Raw genomic sequence first — 16520 nt, 5'->3', positions numbered from 1 at the left:
TTGCATTTGCATTTGCGTACTCCAAATTCATTACGTATAGACACCGGTTCAAAATATCATGTGTAGAATCTCTGTAGTTAGCAGACTGCTAATCTTCCGCAGTGTCAACTGCAATTGTTCTATTCTATCCATGTTGTTTTTCAGCAAAAATGTACTGTCTATTTACCGTAAATGTACTGTCTATATACTGTCTATATACTATATATCAATGTAATATATCTGAAAAGATATAAAGGCTCATAGATATCTGGAATATAACCAAATTTATGAAAATATAATTAAATGCCTACTGTGATATAGTATTTTTATTATTATTATGATTATTGTAGTAGTTTTCTCTCTTCATGATCTTGTGTGCTGAGTAATTAAATTGAGTAATTTACAGATAGATCGTCTACTGATCAGTATAAATTAATAATCGGTATTCTACGATGTTCGTAATCTGGTAAAATGTGTGCTGCAGAAGTCAGTTCTGCAAATCATGAATTTCAAATAATTGTACAGGAAAACATTAAGCAGAGCACTGTTGCCACAAGGTGGTTTCCAAGAATATGAACATCATTGAACGCAAACCATAATACTTATATATTTAATTTGATTTCTAGAAGAACTTGTAGTTTTTGGCTGCTGTGTATTTTGTAATAAGTTTATTGCTTATAACTCTGCAGGAGTCCTTCGCTGAACATCTGGGCTACTCAAATGGGGTCATTAACGGGTAACTCTGTTTTTCCTGCTGTCCATAGTGTTGTATTGGAATTAATGATAACATTATTTTTCTGGAAGCTACATGCTAGGGAACTCAAGCATTTCATACACAGGCAGAAGAAGTACAGGGCACATATGTAAAGCAAAACTTAGTAGTAATAGAAGTGTTACAAGATCTTTTCATGACTGTCCGTCTCCTTCAGGATGGTAGACAGAAAAGACTCTTATCTTCCTTTTCCCTTATTTTGAAATAATATACCATCTGAAATTCATTGGGATGACTCTTCAGAGATATCTGTTAGGATTTTCTTCTCTTTATTGTTACTTTTGCCTTCTACTTTTCCTTTTTTACTATCTCTTTTCCAAATTAAAGTTGCATTTCTTCCATTATCGGAAAAGAAAAAGATTTGTTTTATTTTTCTTGACACTCTGTGCAGCTGTCAAGTTAATGGATGCTTTCTAAACAAAAAGTGTGTATGATCCACCTGACTTTCTTCCTGTTTAGGTACTAATGATAGATTTTTTTCCTTATCTAGTATACCAGACTCTTTGTGTCCTTAGCTAGTATACCAAAATACTTGTCTCCCAAACAGTTTAGGCTGATTACAGATGAGTGCATATCAGAAGGCTATGTATCATCTGGATTTTGTGCCATTGCTAATGATAAATTGTATTTTGAGAGTGCAGACTCAAGGCTAGAGAAACATTGCATGAAGTTTATTCCTGTAAAGTGTATCACTGTGGTTTTGATTTAGATGTTCTGTTTACTTATATTCATATTCTGGGTTGTGGGTTGCATTTCTGTGCTAGGAGTTGGTTTTGCAATTTTGCATAGAAGACAAAAGAGTCTTCTATGCAACCCACATAGAGTCTAATCAAAGCAGCTAAATACTGTTCGGGATGACCAAGTTGTATGGCTAAAGAGTGTGTGTCAGACTCCTGCCACTATCTCCATATATTAGTTCCATTTGCAATACTTCTACGTGTGTGGTAGTTGAGTGGAAAAGGGGGTAATTTCCAACAAATGCTTGGTGAATACAATTTAAAACTGCAGTTGCAACTGAAAGTTGTTTTTAATGCCAGTTGAAAACAAAGCAAGAGGTGAATGTCTTAGCTTATAGAATGCTTATTTAGCTAAGAAATAGCATTTGTTTTAATAAATAATGAAAAAGAATTGAGTGATTGAAAGTCAGCACAATTTCTGTAATTGAAAAAAATTCAGGAAAATGGGACTTTGCGTGTGTTTATTTTCATGAACATGTGCAATTTTAAAGAAAGAAAAGTGCTATTAGTCTTGTTTAGATTAAGTAAATTAGTCTTTTTGTTATACTCTGACATGATAATGACTACAGACTTTTAAATGTGGGCTTCTTCTGGTATTTACTTTGCTGCTTCTCTCCAACAGAGCTGAACTTTATCGGGCCTCAGGGAAGTTTGAGCTACTCGATCGTATTCTACCAAAGTTACGAGCTACTAACCATCGTGTGCTTCTTTTCTGTCAAATGACATCACTCATGACCATTATGGAAGATTACTTCGCATTTCGAAATTTCCTTTACCTGCGCCTCGATGGTAAGCTAAATGAAAAAAAGGATAAATACTAAGATAAGAGGTAGTATCCTTCGTTAGTTTGGGCATGGGAGCCCTGGGTTCTCCTGCCAATATTTTCATAACAGTGTGTTGTGACTATACAAGAGTGAAAACAGGTTCAAAATACTGTTTTATAATCTTGCAAGTGTATTTACCATGAAGTTATGCCAGTAGACCCTTCAGTGGCAGTTTAGTAGAATTTCTCATATTCTTCCAAACAAAGAAGGTACTGAGAAAGACGTACTTTTGCTTCTGTTGGTAGAAGTATTTCTCTCTGTCTCTTTCAGTGTTTTATTTTTTCTGTTTAATCTGCAGACCATTTGGTCAATGGATTCTTCTGATAAACATTCGGATCTATACCAGGAATGCAGCTTATGTATAGATTTGCTGCTTCGAGGCTCATCTCTTTTTCACATGGGGTTTAAAATCCAAGGTTCCAATCAGTCATCACTATCTAAGTTACCTGAAAATCTTCTCATGATAAGAGATGATAATGCCAGTGTTAGGCCTGTATTCCAGTGGAATAAATTATTTTTGTCTGTTTAAAATTCAACTGCTATCATTCACAAGGTAGCTGAATTTCAGCGTGATGCCTGAATTTCACAGGATGATCAAAAGCCTCAATTTCTTCATGTGCAGATATGTTTTATTACTTCAAACAAAAAGATGGTTTAGAAACATTTTAGATACTAATATCTTTGTTCAGTGTCTCTGTTGAGTGTTCAATATCTTTGTGGATGGTCTCGATGAGGGGATTGAATGTACCCTCAGTAGATTCACAGACCGCCCTTGGGTCACAGCAACCCCAGGCAGTGCCACAGGCTGGGGCAGAGTGGCTGCAAAGCTGCCACAGGAAAAGGCCCTGGGGGTGCTGGTGACAGCAGCTGAGCATGAGCCAGCAGTGCCCAGGTGGCCAAGAAGGCAAATGGCATCCTGGCCTGTGCCAGCAATGGTGTGGCCAGCAGGGGCAGGGCAGGGACTGACCCCCTGTACTCAGTGAGTACCCACTGGAGAGGCCATACTCTCAGTTCTGTGTTCAGTTCTGGGTCCTTCGCTCCAAGAAGGACATTGAGGTTGCTGGAGCATGTCCAGAAAAGGGCAGCGGTTCTGGGGAGGGGTCTGGGACATATGTCCTGGGAGAGGCAGCTGAGGGAGCTGGAGCTGTTTAGCCTGGAGAAGAGGAGGGTCAGGGGTGACCTCATCACACTCTACAACTCCCTAAAAGGAAGCTGTAGCCTGGTGGAAGTCAGTCTCTGCTCACAGGCGGCCAGTGACAGGACGAGAGGACACTGTCTCAAGCTGCACCAGGGGAAGTTCAGGTTGGGCACTAGGAGGAATTTCTTCACAGAAAGAGAGATTGGGCATTGGAATGGCCTGCCCAGGAACATGGGAAAGTCACCATCCATTAAAGTGTTTGAGGAAAGATTGGCTGTAGCACTTAGTGCTGTGATTGAGTACGCAAGGTAGTGTTTGATCAAAGGTTGGACTCGATGATCTCAGAGCAAATCTATTTGATTTGCTAATTGAGTCCTGCAGTTCTATGGAAGAAAAATTAAAAATAATCCCACATAAGTTTTAAACCAGTGTGAAAGAAGTTTCCATTTTGGTCTTCTTCCATGATGATGATCTCTACCTCATACTGAGCTTCTTAAATAGTGATCATTTTTGCTTAATGTTTTATCTCATACACAGTAGTATTACATAGGACCAGCAGTATTTATCAGAATGCTTTTTAGTAGAGAAGCAATGATTTAAGGTAAATACAGAGAAGAGTGTGAGTGAGACTTGAAGTTTCTTCTGAACATCTTTAACAGTGTTGTAAATTCACTCTTAGCTTCATGCTTTAATCAGAAGAAAAAGTAGTACCAAGAAATATTCTTATCTTTTATTAATATTACTGAACATGAAGTTGAACCAGTGTTATCCTTGAATGTAAAATGGGATTATGAAATGGACACACAAATGAGCTGTCTCACTGTGCCATAGAATGCCAAAACTGTCTGAAGAACAGAAGGCATGCTAACAAAGCCCTCTTCATACCTCTGGCCTGCATGTGCTTTAATACTTCTATTCAAGACAAATAAATTACATTACTTTATAAATGTTTTAGATAACTTTACATCATGTATTTTTAAATGGATTCTTTTTCATGCTAGAATATTTATGGCAAGACACAATATGGTAAATACACCTCATTGGCTTTTTCAGGTAGTTCATTAAATTGCATAAACCATTTTTCTTCCTTTCCAGTTTCATAATGATAGATACTTTCATACTGGGATATAATCTATCCAGGTTCTGCTCAGCTGACTTCTTACATGGAGTGTTTCCTACTCAGTTCACAAGCATATTGGGTTCACTGTGTCAGCAGTGGGCTTGCAGTTTGGCTGTGTGATTGTGGTGGCTACAGATGGGTGGAGTTAATTTTCCTCCTAGCAGCCAGTATAATGCTGTGCTTTGCACTTGTAACACCACCAGTGACATCACCCCAGTGTTAGGCTATTGCTGAGCCTGACTTGCAGTGTCAAGGCTTTCTCTCCAAACACACCTTTCCCTCAAGGCCTGTAAGGCTGCATTGAACTGGCACCCAGGTAAGACAGCTGACCCAGGCTGACCAAAGGGTTATGAACAGCCATAAACCTGAACCAAAACCTGAGGGAAAAGTGGAGGATGCAGGGACATCGCTTGCCATGGCATTTGTCTTTGCAATTAGTCATTACAAGTGCTGAGACCCTGCTTCCCAAGAAGCAGCTGGACATCTGTTTGCTGCTGAGAAACGTAAATAAATTCCTCTTCTTGTCCTTGCACACACACCTTTCATTTCTATTAAGCTGCCTTTTTCTCAGTACAGGAGCTTTTCTGTTTTATTTCCTCCCCATGTACTGCTGAGTGTGGGGAGGCAGGGGTCTATATGTGGAAGCCAGTTGGGGAACAACCCACCATAGTAATAAAAAAAAATTTGTCATGTCATCTTCTATACATATATCACCCTCAAGATGGGACATTTTAGGAATTTGCAGTCTTTTGGTATTAACTATGACTCCCAAGGCAAATAGTGACATTTTGATAAATCTCTGTATAAGTAGCTTTTAAGAATATTTAATGCTGCTGTAGCCAGAAGGCATTAATCAAAACTAGAGCTCTCTTCTGTTTGTATATAGTAAATTGAAATTTATATGAGTTACAAAAAGGTATGACAATGTTAGCCAACATTTTAACATCTACTTTAAAAATGTCAAAACAAATGCATTTAAAGAGACCTTTAGAAGTCCATCTCATAGGTGTGATAGACAGTTGACCTAAACATTCATGGCCAGTGTTATGGAAAATGTGGCAGAGATGTGAAAAAGCAGTGCACTAAAATACCCTTTCACATGTAGTTTTAGCAACAGACGTTATATTTATATTCTTTCCGTTCACAACTTTATTATATGATATTTTAAATTTTTTTTTTTCAGGCACAACAAAATCAGAGGATCGAGCTGCTCTGTTGAAGAAGTTCAATGAACCTGGATCACAGTACTTTATCTTTTTGCTGAGTACAAGGGCTGGAGGGCTAGGCTTAAATCTCCAGGCTGCTGACACTGTTATAATCTTTGACAGTGACTGGAATCCTCATCAGGTTGTATTTATTTTCTTATCTTCATAAAATGTGCAAAGAATCCATGATGATTTTTTGAGCTGCTTCTTTAAATAGATGATGTAGCCTGGGATGAAAGGAAAAAATCCAAGGAAGAGATAAAATGCTGCTTTGAGAGGAATTAGTGAGGCAAATTGCCACAATCAGGAAATGTTTTCGTTTGAATAGGTGAACTAATTCTGTGCCTATATATATATTTTATCTGAGTCTTGGAGTATCCTCAGTGCTAGGACTGTTATAAACTTCCTTAATTAGTGTAACTGTACTCATTCTTTAACCCTTAGGATATAGTAACCAGCTCACTGGCCTTTGGTAGGTAGTTTGTAATACTTCAGTAAAGCATTACACGCCATGCTGAATGCTGTCTGTCTCATGAAATAAGGTGACCATGTGATTGACCATGTGAGTCTTGGCCTGAGGACAGCTTACTCTGTGGTGGTTAGTAGTAACTACAGATACCAGAAAAAGATGATATCACACCCACTTTGGCTTGTTTTAAAAAGCCAGAAGGGGTAGCTTGAATTATGCCTTTGCCACCTTTTTTTTTTTCCTATTTGTAAGAAAGTAAGTTCAATATCCCTGGAAGTGCATAGTTATGTGTGTGTTTTCAGTTATTGTGCAAATGTACTCAATTCACATAATACTCAATGACCACATGTAAAATGTACGGGAGGCGAGACTAAAAAGAGTTTTACTATCTGTGTCCACTCTCTCTGTTAAATTATTCTCTGTGTTCTTTGCCTAATAGGACTTGCAGGCCCAGGATAGAGCTCACCGAATTGGTCAGCAGAATGAAGTTAGAGTCCTGCGACTGTGCACTGTGAACAGTGTGGAAGAGAAGATACTTGCTGCGGCAAAGTATAAGCTGAATGTAGATCAAAAAGTTATTCAGGCAGGAATGTTTGATCAGAAATCTTCAAGCCATGAAAGGAGAGCTTTCCTCCAAGCTATATTGGAGCATGAAGAAGAAAATGAGGTAAGGTAGTTAGAAATAATTACTCAGGAAGTACTGACTCTTCTTTTATTCATCATTTACAAAGATTGTCATAACTCTTAAAATCAAAAATTTCATTATCATTTCTTACCATCCATTCAGAGAAATAACTTAATTTTGATCTTTTTTATGGTCACAGTAATAGGCTGAAAACTACTGGTTATGATGTAATGGTTATGGTTAAATCTTAGTGTAGAATTATGCATTGCAACTAAAACCCAATCTAGCCTTTATAATTTTGGCAAATAATTGCATTCAAATGGAGATTTTTTTTCCAGAACACATTATGAACCATTTCCTAAGTCCAATATATATGTTCTGCCTGGCACTTTGATTTTCAGACGTGCTGAGCAGCTAGTACTACCTAGGTTCAGTTTTGAAGGACCCTGCTTATTGTACTTCATTTGGAATCTGTTTAAGAGTTAAGATCTGCTTTGATATGCCTTGGGCTTAGGACAAGCCCAAAAGTAACTATTTCTTTCTGATGCTGTGTCCAGCCCAGACTTCTCATCACCACTTTCGCTTTGAGAAATAATTAGCTGTTTTAAAACAGCTGTCAAGTCTTTTCTTTCAAAAGTGGGAAGTGAGGTTCTTTTAATAGTGGGAAGTGAAGGACACTGATAAGACTATTCTTTCACCTGTCATTGCAGATTCTTCCCTTAATTGGAACAAAATTCAGTATTTGGACAAAAGCTGTATTTGGGAGAAATTAAATAAATGTGTCAGTTATACTGATGACACACAGAGAGAAATTTTTGATCAGCACTGACTTTTTCCCAACTTGAAAATACCCTGAACTGGTTAAAGACAGAGCTTTTGAGACCAGTCTTGCCTCTGAGTGGAGCTTGTGTGTGTGAATAGGGTGCACACTGATAGGAGATTCTACAGCGTGTGTTTCACTAGCATCTTCGTTATATGGAGTAAAGTTTCAAAGATCAAGGAGTTTACTTCTTTAGTCATTAATCCTCTTGTGTAAACTCTGCATTGAGCATTTAGAAAAGCATGATTAAGATGAAATTTTGTATTGTTTTAGTATTTTTCATAGAAATTAAAGAAGAGTGACAAAACTTTTTTATCAGTAATTGTCTTTTATTTGCGGTGATGCAGAAATTTGGTGATATACATATGTACCATTTTTGATTAAGTAAACCTGTAGTTCTAAAGCAGACCACACTTCCTATATGAGTAGGAAACCAGCAGACATTTTCAGTAATCCTGTGAATTTTTTAAAAAATTGGAGTACATTTGTTTCTGAAGCATTTATCTGACAGTGTTTCAGAAGTCAGGGCTGCTGCTAGGCCTGCGTGACATGCCTTATTTTGTAGATAACATCAGAACAATTTGTTTCTTGCATGTTGTATACTTAATCTGCCATCCTGAAGCAAGCAGATTTAAAAACTGTTTATTTGCCATAGCCCACCATCAGTCTTAAAAGCATTGATGTTGCAGTCTGACTCCTATCTGAAGCTATCAATTAATATTTCTTTATGAAGAGAGACTATACAAAACTCTGCTCAAACACTCAACCTCTTGAGGACTAGGAGGAATTGAATGTACACCATCCTGCAATGGTAAGCCATTGCTCCTTCATTGCAGCAGCACTAAGTGTCAAGTGGGAGATTGATGGGAAAAAAGTAAACCTCTCACTTAAATTATCAACAATATTGACACAGCTTTGACTTACAGATGCAGACTGGCACGTCTAACAAAGATATTGTTTACTGATAATCTAGTTAAATATTCCCATGCTAAGCAATCTTTAAACTTTTCACATTTGAGTGTAGAGTACATACATTCTGTTCATCCTTTTTCAGTAGTTGTTTTTTTAAGTTCAGCATCAAGACTCCCCCATTTTTATTTCTTCTTTCTTTTTTTGATCCATTTTGTCTTTTAGCAGTACTTGATAAAGCAGGGAGATAATTTCTGTGTATTTAGAAGCATTCATTAGAGTAATAGCAGTGTATGACAACATAGCAGTTACTTGTTCTTAGTGTAATTTTTTGTAGGCAGTTTAGTTTATTTATAATTTTTTCTTCTGCAAAGCCTACCTGTTTGGCAACAGGATTATTCAGCCTAACTGTGATAATGTGGACACTGTTGTTACAGCTTCTACTGTAAGATCACTTATTTTTTTCAGGTCAGAAGTTACTCTAAGATAATAAGAAAGTATGTGGCTCTTTCATGATGGTCACATTTATAAAAGAATCTTTTTTTCTCTGTGTGAGTAACCATGTGACTTCCTTTTCATGAAGAGTGGAAGAGCAATGCCTAGAAGTGAGAAGAGCTAGCTCTCTTAATCACTTTCCCAGTTGCCTGGTTCATGTTAAGATCTAAATTATATGTTCATTAGGTACAAAGGTGTTCCTTGAGAATTGCATTAATGAGAACTGGTTTGAGTTTTTTTCTGAAGTGTAGAAATCCAGACACTGGAGGGGAGATGTGAGGAAATACTTAAATGACTTACTATTTCTGAAAAATAAGATACAGGATATTAGCTTTTTGGATGCTACATGCAGCATTCTATACTCCCATTAAACTGGGCTCAAAACATGCGTTTTTAGGAAGAACTACAGGTCTGTAGCATAGTGTAATATTTGTTCAGAAAGCCCTGCGTAGAGTGACTTGTTGTCTGTGGTTTCAGAATAATTCAGGGAGGAAGACTGAATAATTTGGACTTTGTTTTAAAGTGGGTATCATAATGGTTTCAGCTTTTATATTTTCAGTTGAACACTACAGTTCTAAATTGTTTTTCTAGTGACTGTTTCTGTTTTTATTAAATAATCCATTTTGTCAATAAAATTTTCACATCTCAGTTTGTAACCAGAAAATGGTCAAAAGAAAGTGATTCAGCAGGGTTATTTTCCAGGATAAAAACATGTTTTGTTCTTTTCATTTAATCAAGAATTTTTCAGTCATCTTGCTTTGATGGGAAAAAACCCTCAAAATCTAGAATGGTATTTCTGAAGGAATATTGTAGAATAGCAGCACAGAAATACATCTGTTTTAACCAAAGCACTAACTGTGCTTCTGAGCCAAGAAAACCACAAGCCAAAATTTCCTGGGTTTGTATTTGGTCATTTCCTCATTCTCAAATTTTTAAGGGAGTAATAATTGTCATTTGTCATTTTTACCATCTTATTTTGTTACTTCTGAATAGCTGAACACTTTAAAAGGTTTCATTTCAGTTTAAGTGCTCCCACATGTTGTCAGAGAAAGAGGGTCAGTGGAGCTCTGAACTGAGGGAGGCTGTTAGTTCAAGGTGCATGTGAGTACTTCCTAATAATTTTATCCATCTTTCTAACCAGGAAGAAGATGAAGTTCCTGATGATGAGACACTGAATCAGATGATTGCTCGACGTGAGGAGGAATTTGATCTCTTTATGGTGAGGATGTGTAATCATAGAAAAATCATCTTCTTCTAGTGTTTTTAATAAAAGCCTTAACCTTTTTATCACTCAGGTTTGTTAAAACTTTACTAGAGAAGTAGGTTTTATTTACTTGTGTTGTTCATCTGAAGAAAAAAGTGTAGTCTGCTTAAATACAGAGTTCCTCAAGTGACACAGAGTCTTCAGAGATTGCTTGCTGTCAGTGAAATAGTGACAATCTAGAGGAAGAGTTTGACACAACCTGAGAAATTCATAGTTGAAAAGTGTCAGTCACAGTTTGGCTTGCTAATTCTACAGCATACTATTACTATTCAACATTTTGTCTTACTTACGGACTTTGATATTGGCAAGGACAGCTACAGGAACTTAACAGGGTCGTAAATTAGTAGACTAACAGTGCTTTTTTCTTGGTGAGTTAACTGAGGTATTGTTGATGGTTTTATCAGGAATCAGCTGCATCTCTGCTGCTACAACTGTTGCAACAGCTATCAAAATAGAGCTGGTGGTTCAAATGTGAGCCACTTCTTTTTATTAGTACTTCCCTTTTATGTTATGCTACTTCAGCACTGATGGAATAATTACTGAAATGCCTTTGTAGACATAGCTCTTGCCTTTTAGTGTTTGTAGAGTGTGAGGATTGCTAGAGGACCTCTGGGCTCCACTGACATCAGTACAGGGCAATACTTAAATACTGAAGGTAAAGCACCATGCCCTCTAATTCTACAGAGGCAGCTTTCTTCTGCAAGGTGAAACAAGACAGTCCTGTGCATAAATGGATGTGTATCTGGTGGTATCTGTGATAGGACCAATGCAAAACCTGTGTGCCCAGTACAGGTTTTATTCCCTCATTGTTTTCTGCTTACAAATTCATCTGTAAAAATTTGCTGTTACACAGGCATGCGGGGGCCCTTTTTCTGTAAGTTACAGTTGTTCATGTACATTATTGGAAAAGGCCATATTCCCCCGTATGACTCTTCTTTTTCTCTTGCTGATTTGCCATTTTAATGTTTTTGTGCTGGGCTTCATTAAGAGTTACTCAGAACTGAAATCACTAAAGCCAGGTTGCAGAGAAAAGGAGTGCTTACAGACAGCTGTCTTTTTAAACTTTTCGATCAGTGATTTGAGTGTAAGGAGATTTACGTGACACAAATCAAGAGATGGTCATTTGATCTAAAACTCAAAAGAAATAAATTTCATCTGAATTATTGACTGAACATACCCTGAGTTTTGTGAATGTGGATTTGCAGCTAGAAAAGAGCTGATTTCTCCTTATGACCCAGAAGAAAAGAACTAATCCATGGTTGAAAGTAGCTGATGAATTCGTATCTGTTTTCTTCAACTTGTAGTATTAAATTTGAAGGCTGTTTAATATAAAAAAAGTTGAGGAGCCAAGAGTAAAGACAGTTTTGACAGAATCACAGAACATACTGAGCTGGTAGAGACCCACAAAGGTCGATTGCAGCTTTTGGGCCTGCACAGGACAAGCCAAGAATCACACCATGTGTCTGATTGCATTGTCCAAACATTTACTGTATTCTGTCTGGCTTTGTGCTGTTACAGCTTCTCTGGGGAGCCTGTTCCAGTGCTCCATGACTCTCTGGGTAAAGAATCTTATCCTGATATCCAGCCTAAACCATCTCTGACACAACTTTAGGCCATTCCCTTCAGTCCTGTCACTGGTCACCACAGAAGAGACCAGTGCCTGCCCCTCCTCTTTTCCTCACAAGGAGCTTGACTGCAATGAGGTCTCCCCCCACTCTTCTCCAGACTGAAGAAAACAGGAGACCTCAGCTGCTCTTCATAAGGGTTCCTCTCAAGGCTTTTCACCATGTTTGTGGCCCTCCTTTGGACACTCTCCAATAGCTTTGTATCTCTCTTACACTGTGGCACCCAGAGCTGCCCCCAGCACTCGAGGTGAGGCTGCCCCAGTGCAGAGCAGAGCAGGACAATCCCCTCCCTTGCCTGGCTGGCCATGCTGTCCCTGATGACCCCAGGACATGGGTGGCCCTCCTGGCTGCCAGGGCACTGCTGACCATGTTCAACTTGCCATCAACCAGGACCCACTGGTCCCTCTCTGTTGCTGCTTTCCAGCATCTCATTCCCCAGTCTGTCAGTACATCCCAGGGCTGCCCCATCCCAGAAGCAGAATCTGACTCTCAGCCTTTTTGAATGTCATATGTTTGGTAATTTCCCAGTCCTCTCATTTGTCCAGGTCTCTTTGCAGTCCCTCCCTGCTTTTGAGGTAGTGACTAGATCCTCCCAGTTTTTTTATTGTCTGTGAACTTGCTTAGTATCCCTTCAAGTCCTGCATCCAAGTCATTTGTGAAGCTATGTGAGTTGAATGTATGTTTTTCGTATTAATTTACGTGGAAGTTTTTAAGGGAAAGTAAGGAGTTGGTAGTAAAAATTTTAAGAGGCAAAACTACATGCTTTGAAAGCCAGGGTTTGAAAATAGTAAGATAGTAAGATTGTAGTTAAATATTAATGGCTAAGAAATAATTTAAATTGTCAATACAAAAAATGGTTTTAATTTTTTGTAAACTGTTTGTCTATAAAAGAAAAATGTGAAAATCAAGTTTGGCAGTCAGAGCTATTTGTCTTTTTATCAATATTTCAAGTCTTACATAGTCAGATAAAAACAAAAGGTAGTCTTTATTTTCCTTGCTGCAGTTATTCACTTCATTCCCTTTAAAAGTTGTGCATATGTAATCAGAATTCAGGAGTCTGCAATACCCAACAAAAATGTGTTTGGGTGTCTTAGTGTCTTAGGTGTGTAAAAGCATGCATTTTACTTACTTGAAGTGAGCAACAAGAAAGATCAGTTCCATGAGCATCTTTTCTATAGTCACTTTGCTGGTTAGAAGTGTTGCAGGACCTGAAATGTGGCTGTGGAGCTAAATACACTGTTCAGGGAGAAGATGTGTACAAGTGGACTTTGTTCCTGTGGCTTTTAGAGACTTCACATCATAAAAAAAATTGGAAAATACTCAGAGAAAAATCAGGTGGTTTATGTGACCTGTACAACTCTGGTCATTTTGTAAGAATGCTTCAATAAGCTACTTCTCTGGAAAAGAAATAGTTCCCTTTAGTGTTAAAGCTGCTTAAATAAAGTAAAGAAAACATTAAAAGAACATGATTTTTTATGCAAAAATGCCTTTCAAGTGGAAGGCCAAATGGGTACCAAAACTCCAGTTGTGCTATTACAGTTAATCTCCTTGAAGTGAAAATGGCAATCTACTAGAACTGGGTGTATAAATTACAGATTTTACAGAGAGTGGTTTGAATGTTTTTTTTCAAGGGCTATCTTAGTTGTAATTTCAAAACTTTTACATGGAATGGTTTTGATGTTTCTTCCAAGGACTCTTCTAGTTATAATTTGGAAAGTTTAAGATAACCATCCACAGTTCAGAGGACAATAGTGTTCTGTGGTTTTTCTAAACTGGAAATTTTAGGGCTTGAGTGTGCCAACGTTCGAGTTCTATGCTTAGGTTTAAGTAGTGGTAGCGTATTATTTTTAGCATTTAGGCCTTATTGATGACAGAAAACATATCATTATTAGTTACATAAAAATAATTTAGATGTCTCTTGGAAGCACAGGTTTTGGAAAGAGATGGGAAGACAGAACTGGAGGTTTCCCAGGTGTAAATATGGTTTGAGTAGTATCCTCAGGAAAAAAAAAATCTGTTTATATCTTTGATATCTCAGATTAACTGAGATTATCTTTAATTTTCCTTCCCAAGCACTGTTATATCAGAAAACAGCTATTATAATACACTATCTTAGTGTTCAGTTTTTGTGTTAGACAGAGAAACATAGTCATTGGGGAAAAAATACAAAGTTTCAGCATTGAGTTCATGTTTTTAATGGCATAAAAATATGATGTCTTTTGACTCCGTTCAGGTTCTCAGCTAAATAATAGAAATAGAGCAGTCTATTTAATTTATCCCATTTGAGCTGTCTCTTGGTGCAGCTGTCTGGTTGTCATGTTAGAATAATCCAAGCCACATGTTTGGCTTGAATGAGACTTCTTGAAATTAATTCAAATTGAATGGAATGTTCTTTAATAGGTGAAATATGGAAGTCTGCTATAAAAAACTACAGGCTGCATATCCCATTCACTGTTGTCTGAAGTAATAGGGAGCAGGGAAAACGTCCATGTATTTATAGTTGCTTCTTTAACATAGTTGGACCTGCAGACTGAAGACTACTTCTTGCTTTCTGCTTTTCACTGAGTTTAGAAATTGGATAGTGTACAAGGGAAGGTGATGAAAACAAGTTGTAAGATGAACTTCCTGAGGTCGTGTTTTAGAAATGCTTGTGTTTGAGAAGTCCCAAGATGAGAGAAGATTCAGCATGTTCAATGGTGCCATTACCAAGCCTCAGGTTTTAAATTTGGCTGGGTTTGAGCTGTCCCTCTGGAGAGATAATACCTCTGAATTAATGCCCGTCTGTTTTGACTAACAAGGGAGACATTTGTACATAATTGAGAATGGATTTTTTATGAAGTTTTAGTGGCCAAAGCAGTAGCCTCGTATGATGCTACAGCCAATTCTGATGCCAGTCTATTTACATAATTTTTTTCAAATAGAAAAGTGAAATGGTGGTGGCCATCTGGTTGTTTTCTCTGCTTAGCAGCTGATTACTGAGTGTTAAGTACGGTATGAGTCTTCAAAAGGCCAATTTGAAATGCCTATTCATATTATCTGATCTGAGTACTTAAGGCAATGCGGGTGCAATTCATGGGACCATGAGGGCCAGGTCAGTATGTAGTCGACAGAGATAGATGCTTCCCCAGGAGGATTATAAAACACCTCATTGATGAGTCAACAGTAGATGGTAGGAATGTATCGTCTGTCTCCATGTCTGAGCTATTGTTCACCACATGTGAAATGAATGATTATTTAAATTTCAGCTGAAAGTCTTAACATCACCTTCTTATATTTGTAGCACTTCACCTAAGCTTATCTGATATTTTTGCGTTTTGATTTTTGTCTGGTACAACAATAAAATCAGAAAAAAATTCAGGGGTTCAAGCATGTTGGCTTTCTGGCTCTGTGTAAACAAGCCTTTCTCTGAATTTATTAGTTCTCCTTTGAGTCTTTGTTGCTTGTACCAACTTTTAAATTTTCTTCTAATATTCAGGGTAACAAAACTAGTGTATTTTTAGTTACCCTTTTTAATTACATAGTAGTAAAACCTTATGGGGACAGCAGTGTTATTGTGATCTGCTTTGTGTCACTTGGCAGTGTGTTGTCTTAGTTCCTTCAGTGAAAGCTAGTTGTGAAATAGTGAATATGACTGGAAATTAACAATTAAGTGTAGCTTCTTTTTACAGATGCATTTTAGAAGTATTTAGGAATATTATGAAAGGGATATATCTGGGAAGGACTTTGTTTAAAGTTTCAAGAGTTATTAGAGAGGTGGGCATTGACATATTTCACTTAATAATTGCCTTTAAAACTTTTTTATCCTTTGCCAATTGTCATTGCAGCGCATGGACATGGATCGTCGCAGGGAAGATGCCAGAAACCCTAAACGTAAACCTCGCTTGATGGAGGAGGATGAATTACCATCCTGGATTATTAAGGATGATGCTGAAGTTGAAAGGCTCACATGTGAAGAAGAAGAAGAGAAAATATTTGGAAGAGGATCCCGTCAGCGCAGGGATGTGGACTATAGTGATGCTCTCACAGAGAAACAGTGGCTGCGGGTAGGTTGTTGGTTGGTTGGTAGTTTTGTACACTTGAAATTTACACATTTGTGGTAGGTTTTTCTTCTCATTTTGGAGACTGCACTGGGAGAGCACAATTTTAGGCCTAAAATATCCTCATTATCCAGCTTTTGCTGCTATGTTGAAGATATAAGTAAGTTTTGAACTGCTCTCCACAAACTTAAATCAGTGTTACCTAGTGCTGGGTCAGGAGTATGATAGCATTCTATTGCAAGTGTTCTTATTTGCATGGATCTTACATCTTCAGGTACTTTTGCATGTGTCGTCTTTCAGATGCATGAAGAATTGTTCAATATTCATGAAAACCATTAGTCAGTATATATTTAAACTGTCTCTGCCACACAAGCTTATTATATTTTTAATGCCTATATTTAATCCTTTTAAGAATCCAGAAATTTTCACTTAAATTTTCTTTTTCTCAGGCTATTTAATTTCCAAGTATTGAGCATTTATTAACTCCACTGAGATCAAAAC

The 16520-nt window shown here is 37.5% G+C and overlaps 1 protein-coding gene across 6 annotated transcripts in view; it reads left to right on the top strand.

The window, feature by feature from the left end:
* SMARCA2 (SWI/SNF related, matrix associated, actin dependent regulator of chromatin, subfamily a, member 2) overlaps window positions 1-16520 on the top strand; it is a 116615-nt gene that overhangs the window by 63298 nt on the left and 36797 nt on the right. For all 6 annotated transcript variants that reach the window (XM_054282926.1, XM_054282958.1, XM_054282917.1 and 3 more), the window contains 6 exons: window positions 669-715; window positions 2111-2277; window positions 5754-5917; window positions 6684-6911; window positions 10235-10312; window positions 15807-16025. In XM_054282926.1, coding sequence (XP_054138901.1) covers window positions 669-715; window positions 2111-2277; window positions 5754-5917; window positions 6684-6911; window positions 10235-10312; window positions 15807-16025 — 903 coding nt within the window. The remainder of the gene's footprint in view (window positions 1-668; window positions 716-2110; window positions 2278-5753; window positions 5918-6683; window positions 6912-10234; window positions 10313-15806; window positions 16026-16520) is intronic.

This window comes from Melozone crissalis, unplaced genomic scaffold (assembly GCF_028551555.1).
Source record: "Melozone crissalis strain CALT ecotype California unplaced genomic scaffold, PUWL_Pcris_2 ptg000005l_1, whole genome shotgun sequence".
NCBI lineage: Eukaryota > Metazoa > Chordata > Aves > Passeriformes > Passerellidae > Melozone > Melozone crissalis.
This window is presented reverse-complemented; position numbering and strand designations above follow the sequence as displayed.